Source organism: Fukomys damarensis, unplaced genomic scaffold (genome assembly GCF_012274545.1).
Source record: "Fukomys damarensis isolate Sample0158 unplaced genomic scaffold, DMR_v1.0_HiC HiC_scaffold_22, whole genome shotgun sequence".
NCBI lineage: Eukaryota > Metazoa > Chordata > Mammalia > Rodentia > Bathyergidae > Fukomys > Fukomys damarensis.
In genome coordinates, this window is record NW_022900934.1 from 26163870 (window position 1) to 26172246 (window position 8377).

The window sequence follows — 8377 nt, forward strand, 5'->3', positions numbered from 1 at the left end:
AAAAAAAAAAAAAAAAAAAAAAAGACTATCTCTGGGTGTTGGATTGCAGGTTATTTATTTATTTATTGGCACTGGAGATCGAACTCAGGACCTTCTGCTTGTGAGGCAGGAGCGGTGCCACTGAGCTAAATTCCTGGCCCTGATTATAGGTTATTTTAAACTTCTTTTACTTCTCTATACTTTCCTACATTTCTCCAAGTGTCTGAAATGTGCAGCTAGTAATCAGCAGAAAAATGCTGGAAAGAAGGAACACAGGTATAAAAAAAGTGGAAGTTAAGAGGTCAGGCAAAACTTTCTGGAGGGCAGCTTCCATGGGTCCTGGGTGAGACCAGCTAGGACTTAGAGCCTCACCCAGGGGCTTTTTAACAGGCACCTGCAGATGGGGCACAAGTGGCTGCCCCACTTCTACCACAGCCCTGCTAACTGACCAAGCCCACATTTCCCCCATCCTGGAACCAGTTCAAAACCCTACTCAGTGAGTCCGGACAGCTGCTAGCAACATGGACTGGGGCTGTTAGGATCCCCATTCTAAGGATCCAACTATCTGCCCCCACCCCCTCCTCTCTGCCTCCACCTGCAGGAGCTGGTGCTGACTGATGGGTGGGACTCAAGGAGGAGAGTCCTGTTTTGGGCTACTGATGTAATACATTCACACCAGGCAGATCCCCCTTGGTTGAGACAAAGGGGAACTCCCCAGCTGGCCCCTGGACTATGAAAATCTTCCTTTAGAGAAGTGAGCTTTGGCCAGCTTTCTGAGAGCCCATAGAGAGGCCAGAGCTAGGACATGGGCAAACAATGAACAGTGCTGGGGAAACCCCAACCAGCTCTTAGCCCCCAGGGCTGGGAACAAAACTCTGGGGACTCAGAAAAGGGAAGGAAACAACAGGAAGTGGCCTTGGGGAGTGGGGCTGTGTCATAGTCCTTTACTAGTGGGGCAGGGTGAGGACACTTACCGCTCCTGATGAGTGCTTTCCCCAGATAAAGCAATTCAGTACGAAGCAGATGCCAAAAACCACACCAGGGTACAGTGTTGCCGTCTGGTAAGAAGAGGGGCCAGGTTGGGAGCCGTATCCAGGGAAATCCCTGCTTCAACCCTTCCTTGTTCTTCAGGTAAACTCATCTCAAGAACCACTCTTTCCTATAAGCATTCACTGACCCAGACTAGGTAGGCCTTGGGTTTATCAGATCCCTGAAACTGTACCTCTCTTGCTTCCATCCCAGTGTGTAAATACAATTGTCCCCAGCTTATGAAGGTTCTACTGATTTCTTTACTTTCTGATAATGTGAAAGTCATATAAATTCAGTAAACTGTACTATGACATTTGGTAAGTTAGGTACACTAAATACATTTTCAACTCAGGATATTACCGACTTACAATAGAGCCCCTGGGATGTAATCTCACCCTAAACTGAGGAGCATCTGTATGCACTGTACTATCTGATCAAAGGCTTCCTCTCTTCAGTACACTGTAATGTCCTTGGGAAGACTGAATCTACCATGTTCTCTAACGTACTCCCACCAGACAACACAGTAGCTACTAAATAAATACTTGTTAGAAAAAGAGCTTCTAAGTATACAAGCAACAAAACTTCTCAAACACGTAGGCCCCAACCCAAACCATGTGAAGTAGTGCTAAGGGTTAATGAGTCTTAGGGATGACAAATGCTGGGCTCTGCATTCTTCAGCTCACCTTATCCTTACTACATGTTTAGAAGAGAAGGACTAACATCATTCTTTTTAAAGACAAGGACACTGAGGCTCAGAGACATTCAGTGTTGCTCTTGTCCCTGGCCCCCATCTTTACAGTTTGCCAAGGGTGGAGCAGAGGTTCAAATCCAGGCAGCCTTACACTAGAACCCACCTCCTGACCTAGTGTGGTATATACTAGCCTGTCAGAATCTCTTGGGCTGGCATCCAGGCACAGGGAACCACAGCCCCGTATTTACACTTGAGCTACCTTCTTTTTAGGCACTGCCCATGATCACCAAGGCCCACTGCAACCTGGTATCAACCCTCTGCTGCCAGGTTCACTTCTGTCTTATGGCCCCTCCCACCAAACAGCTGGTCCCTGCTCCTACATTTTCCTGTCACTGGGCCTTTATACAGGTACCAGTTTCCTGAGCACCAATGCCATACCAGGCCTTACACTCAGTCCCTTTCTACCCATGCAAACCTGAGGTAGATGTAACTATCACTATTGGAGAGATAGGACAACTGAGGCTCAGAGGGCTGTGCATGACTACCAGACCAGGTAGAAACAGAGCCTGGACTAGGATCTGGCAGCCGTAAACCTGAGGCCCTTCTGCTGACTGCCTCCCTCCATTTGAAACTTTCTTCAAGGACCGGCTCAGATGTCACTTGCTCCTTTCCTTTGTGGTTCTCTTCATTCTGCTGTGTAGCAGGGAATTCCTCATCTGCCTTGCTGGCCAAAATTTATGGTCCAGGTACTACGTTAGATACCAGAAGTATGAACAGGAAAAAACTGCAAGAAGAAGGGACTCAGGGCTCCCTGGCAGGTGAGGTGGCCCCAGACTTCCATTTCTATGGTCTTTTTTGCTGCCAAGATCTTTCCTCATTCCCAGCAGGGGAGGGAAGGGCAGAAACCATCTTCATGGGAGAGCAACAGAGACACCAAATCTGGAAAACAGGCCAGCAGTCACATAAGCCTGGCCTCTCCTGCCCTGGTAGGCTGGTCTTTCTATTCTGTTGGGTGGGGTGTTCTACTGCAGCCTTGTCATCTTTTCTGACAAAATCCTGTCATTGTTTCTGTGTGAATCTTCTAGTCTATCTCCTGCTTGAGTGATCCAAATTTGAACCCCTCATTTTATAGATGGTCCAGGACTGCAGAGGTCCTCACACGAACCTCTGGGTAAGGGCTCTGAACTGCTGATGCCTGGGTGCAAGGTCCTCCTGCTCCTTAACACTGCTGCTCAGTCTCTAGCCTGAAAACCCCATAGGGTCCATCTACATTCGTCCTGGGAAGCCTAGGCAGGAGCTTTTCAGACCCACTGAATGCTTTAAGACACTCACACAGAAGGCTCCTTTCTTCCACCGATGGCCTTTTAGAGTGCGGTACAGACGGCCAGCAGAAAATCCACCAAACACCCTGTGGGAAAAGGGCAGAAGTCGACACCAAGGGGGCCTGTTAATGATGTGAAGGAGGCTTGTGCTGGCCCCTGGGAGCCCACTCTCACACACCTACCCCATGAACATGAAGAGAAAGCAGGCTGTGGTCATGAGAGCTCCCCGGCTGGAGGGCGACAGCATCCCAAGCATGGCCACAACTGTGGGGGTGGGGGATGGCAGAGTCAGACTCAGGGTGGCTGATCACCAGGACCCCAGATCCCACCTGAGCAGGCTGATAGGACTCTGGGCAGAGGAGTTTAGAAGAGGTTCCCTTCTCCTTTGGCCTTCTCAACAACATGGTCCAGTCCCCTATACCGGGAAAGACTGGGTCTTAGGTGGGGTTTAGAGGGGTATGACAGCTGATGGGCCTGACTGGGTAAATTTTAACTGCAGCTTCCAGTCCACAGGGCACTAAATGTGCCTTCTCAACTCTTCAAAGTGGAGATTTTTCTCTATTTCTCAGATAAAGAAACAGATTCAGACAGGTTAAGTTACTTATCTGAGGTCATAAGGCTTGGAGGCATGAGGTTAAGATACAAGTTTAGGCAGATTGACTCTAAAGCTGTCTGTAACTACTATATATTAGTGTTTTTTGTTTGTTTATTTTTGTTAAAGAAAAAAGCCCTAAGTCCAGTACTAAATCTGGTATTGACTTAGGATCAGTCACTTAACCTGACTACAGAAGGCAGCCAACTGCACAGTGTGATGTGGCTGCATAGATAGGGTGGACATGGTGGGCTCAGCATTTCCAGGGGCTAGGGCTACTGCTGGGACAGGTAGCTGTTTAGCCCCGAGAACCTGACACATCTGCTTGGTGCAAGTGTTTGGCCATTCTCCAGGGAGGGAAGCCCGCCTCTTCTCGAGATACATGGAGAGATAGCCATGTGTCAGGGTCAGACAGGCCATGCTCCTCTGGGTCCCTGACCAGCCAACCATGCCACTCACAGATGACAATGAGGATCATACAGAAGAGCTGAATGCCTGACCCCAGCAGGGAGCTGAGGATCATGGGGTACTGCGGTGGCCTGAAGACGTCACCATGTACCAGCTTCCACCCAGATTCCTCCATAGTGTCTTCCTGCAGCAAAGGGCCAGAGAGTGAGGCAGATTTGTGAGGATGGGGACAGCTCCTGCAGGGACCACCCTCCAGGGCCCAGGTCTCCTGAGGGTCCCTCAGATGTCAAACAGGTCTGCTGAGGAAAGGAGGCCACAAACACACTTGTAGCTATATAAAAAGAAAATCTCGCCAATTCCACAAACCTAGTGGGAAGAAAAATCATGTAAACACATCAATGTTAATTTAGTAGTTCTTGGGTGGTGAGATTCAGAAGCTATTTATTTTCTGATTATACAAGAAATATGCATTTGCATAAGAAAGTTTAAAAATTTTGTTATTTGTCATGAAGTTGAAATGAACAAAAAAACCCAAACGTTTCATGTAGAAAAATTTAAAAATATAAAAAGACGAAAAATAAGATAATGAGCTATACTGGAGCAATGTTTATAACATAAAATGAGGCCAATATTTTACTTACTTTAGTCTTTTAGGTATGTTCATGTGCCTATGTATATGTTTTAAATAATAAAATATGGATATTAGTTATTTCAGATGATGTTTGTGAATATTTTTTCATGTTTATAAATACTCTTTGAAATTTTATTTCAAAGCTGGGATTTTTTGGGGGGTGGGGGTTACTGGAGATTGAACTCAGGACCTTACACTTGCAAGGCAGGAGGCAGAACCACTAAGCTAAATCTCCGGCCTTGGGATAAATATTTCTAAGACTTAGTTTTTGGATTTTTGATTCTTTCCTTAGGAAAATCCTAGAAGAATTGCTGTGCCAAAGCAAGTTGCCTATTTTACAGTTCTTGAGATGAACTACCAATTGATTTTCAGAAAACTGACAATTTAACCTTCCATGGGGGTAATTTGGGAAAAATGCTTGTCTGCTATTAACTTGGCCAACAATTAGTACTATTAAAAACAAAACATGGCCAGAGATTTATTTAGCTCAGTGATTCCACCACCTGCCTCTCAAGTGCAAGGTCCTGAGTTTGATCCCTGGTACCAAACCAAACCAGTCTGTGATAATTTGATATTCCAAATGATTGCATTTTAGGAGGTTATCCCTGAGGTAAAAACATTTTTTTCAGATGCATACTGGCCACATGTAGTTCCTTACTGTAAATTTTCCATTCATTACATTAGTAATTTAAAATTTTTTATTTTTTAAAAGAAAATTTATATAAATTCTTTTAAAGGTTATGTTTAAGTTTGTTAGAAATATACAATTCATTTTTTTAAAAAACAATATGAAGACTTTATTTTTTATTTTTATTTTTTTGGTACCGGGAATCGAACTCAGGTCCTTGCGCTTGCAAGGCAGGCAGTGGAACTGCTGAGCTAAATCCCTGGCCCTTCATTTTTGTTTTACTTATAAATCTGACATGCAGAGTAGTTTTAACATTTTTAATGCCATATAGATTCTCTTTCTGCAACTTCTATTGCATCTGTACTTGAGACTAGAAACCTATCACTCTGGGTGATTAAAGATTTTTTTCTCCTTTTCAGTATTACTGAAGTTATGAATTATCTCACACACGCACACGCACACGGGTCTGCTAAACTACTCTCCCTCTCCCAGGCCATCCCTCCCCAGCCAAGACCTCATACAATGTCATCTTCTTTGTTATAGTTGGCAATGTCCTTCCGGAGGGTCCGAATAATAATCATGCTCAGGATACCTGAAACAGACATAGGTGGAGAGGAAGAGCTGTAAGCCAAGAGTCCATCGTGCTATATCCTCCTCTAATAGGACCTGGCCACACAGCTACCTAATCCTCTCCTGGGCAGAACCCCACTCCAGCCAACTGAGGACAGATGTGCAGAAAGAAAGGACTGCCAGGATGGAAGGGGACAGGCACAGAACACTCTTTTTATGTCAGGAAGAAAAGCATCCTAGCTCTTCTATGGCTGGTTTGTTGCTTTTACCTTTCTTCTCCTGCCCTGACTGCCTCCTATGCATGCGCTAATAAGACTCACACTTTGCATCTTTGGTTCAGAGACAACTTTTTCCCACATTTGTCTTCTACTTGCCTACCTCTCTAGGGACAGCAGTGGTTAGGAAAACAGGCTGTGTGACTCACTTAAACTTTTGGGGGCTGAAGGACTGAGATGTCTGTAAAATGCTTAGGACAGCAGCGGGGGCTTTGGTAAATGTTTACTGAACAGTACCTAGCATTATCTTTGTGTGTCATCATACTGGAACCACCAGCTCACTCCACCCGTCCACAACACTCTTGCCATGGAGCTTCCTGTCAAGCTTGCCTCTCTGTGGCAGGACTGTGACCCTTATTGGAATAGTCCTTCCTCCTTATTCAGAGGCCTTCCCTAAAGTAGCCTTCTCCTTTTCTTCTACTGTTGTGTATCTGGTCACTCCATTTATCTGCTCCCAGAACTTGTCACCACCTGGAACTATGCTTCTACTTGCTTTTTGGTTTCTCTCCCATTACTAGTTTATAGATTTTGGGCACAGGGGACAGACACTGGATTGGTTTGCTCAACACCATATCCCTAGCATCTAGCACAGAAGGAGCAACAATGGGCTGGGGTGCAGCTCAGCGATACAGCACTGGTCCAGGAATCCCTGACACCCCCCACCAAAGCAATAATAAAGTGTTGAATGACTCAATGAACGTGGGAATCAAGAATTGTATCCATCCTTCTCTGGTGAAGTTTCTAGAGACCCAATCTTGTCTACTTCTGTCCCTTGATGCCTGCAACAGGGTCCTGAAGTCTGGCCCTGAGAACGTCTTAGAAATCCCTATAAGTGATGGGATGTCTCCGTTCTTCACACCACCTCTCTGTCCTCTCCACCTTTCAACCCACAGTGCTCTCACCTGATAGAAAGAAGACCACCACGACGGAGTTGATGATAGAAAACCAGTGGATCTGCACGTCACTCATGGTCAGGTAAGTGTCCCAGCGAGAGGCCCATTTGATGTCACTTTCCTGGTGAGGTGGGAGGAAGCCTTTGAGAATCAGGCCTCCTGCTCTTGAATCCTGGCCTAGATCAGACCTCTCCCATCCCACCCATGAGCTCGTGTCTCTTCTTACCTCCCAGTGAACAGAGTAGGTGAAGTACAGCTGATTCTCCTTGGTGGGGTCAATTTCCTGGGGTGAGGAGTTGGTACCCTCAGGCAGAGTACATGAACTCTTCTCATCTGCTTTGAGGTCTGTGAGAAACAGAGACTCTGTATGCCCATGGTGGCCAGTGCCACCACTCAAGGCTGTTCCGCAGATACCATGGAGGATGCCTGCTGTTAGGCCCTGGTCTCTGGGTTCTGAGTGGAGGCTGGGAGCATAGTAGGCAAGAAAGGCTTTTAAAATTGTATTTCCCAGAGCCCTGACCTTCCAGAGAGCCTTCAGGACACCAGATAGGCATGTGTGGGGGGTACGGAGGGAGAAAACAGTCTGAGTTCAGACCTCCTTCATGGCATTCGATCTCAACATGAACTCATTCACCCAGGGCCATTCAAAATCCATCACATCCAAGGTCATTCTTTACTCTTTCGTACAGGTGGCCTCTGGTACTTTAGTAATCAATCATGCAGGTTCTTTCCCTTTTACTTATTTGTTTCTGCTGCCATCCAGCCCCTTCTTTCAGCCAGCAAATATACAAGTACCAAACTATGTGGCAGGTATTGTGCTGGGTGCTGGAGACAAAATGGTGAGAAAAGGAGACAGAGATTCTAATTTTAATCAGCCACCGTAGAAGCACAGATCTCAAAATAGTCACATACATAAATGTAAACTGTGCTCATGACGCTCACAGAAGGACAAGCAGCATGGTGCTTTTAAAGTATGAGATCTGTTTTATGAAGCTCTTGTGTATGATTTTGTTTGAAAGCTACATTCCACAGATTTCTGAAAAAGCCAGAAAATCCCCACTGTGGACAAAGGACAGACCTGCAGCTTAACTGAGGAACACCCTGTGACAGTGAGGGTAGAGAGGAAAGAGGAAGCAGGGCAGGCCGTATGAAGTCTGGCTGGGCTCCCAAACTCACTCAACTGCTGACCTGGGCAATTTTAGTCTGTGCTAGTCACTCATACATAGGGACTGAAAAGGCACTTGCTTGGCTGGGGATTTAGCTCAGTGGCCGTGACTATCTTGAAAGCACAAGGTGGTGAGTTCGATCCCCAGTACCAGTAAAAAAAAAAAAAAAAAAAAAAAAAAAAAAAAAAAAAAA

General features: G+C 45.8%; 1 protein-coding gene across 3 annotated transcripts in view; it reads right to left on the reverse strand.

Moving 5' to 3' along the window:
- The window catches only part of Tm9sf4 (transmembrane 9 superfamily member 4), a 46660-nt gene that overhangs the window by 7691 nt on the left and 30592 nt on the right, over positions 1-8377 (reverse strand). For all 3 annotated transcript variants that reach the window (XM_010628460.3, XM_010628461.3, XM_010628462.3), the window contains 7 exons: positions 7245-7363; positions 7028-7139; positions 5802-5872; positions 4073-4205; positions 3204-3285; positions 3032-3107; positions 954-1037 (listed from right to left, as the gene is read on the reverse strand). In XM_010628460.3, the coding sequence (XP_010626762.1) occupies positions 954-1037; positions 3032-3107; positions 3204-3285; positions 4073-4205; positions 5802-5872; positions 7028-7139; positions 7245-7363 (677 nt within the window). The remainder of the gene's footprint in view (positions 1-953; positions 1038-3031; positions 3108-3203; positions 3286-4072; positions 4206-5801; positions 5873-7027; positions 7140-7244; positions 7364-8377) is intronic.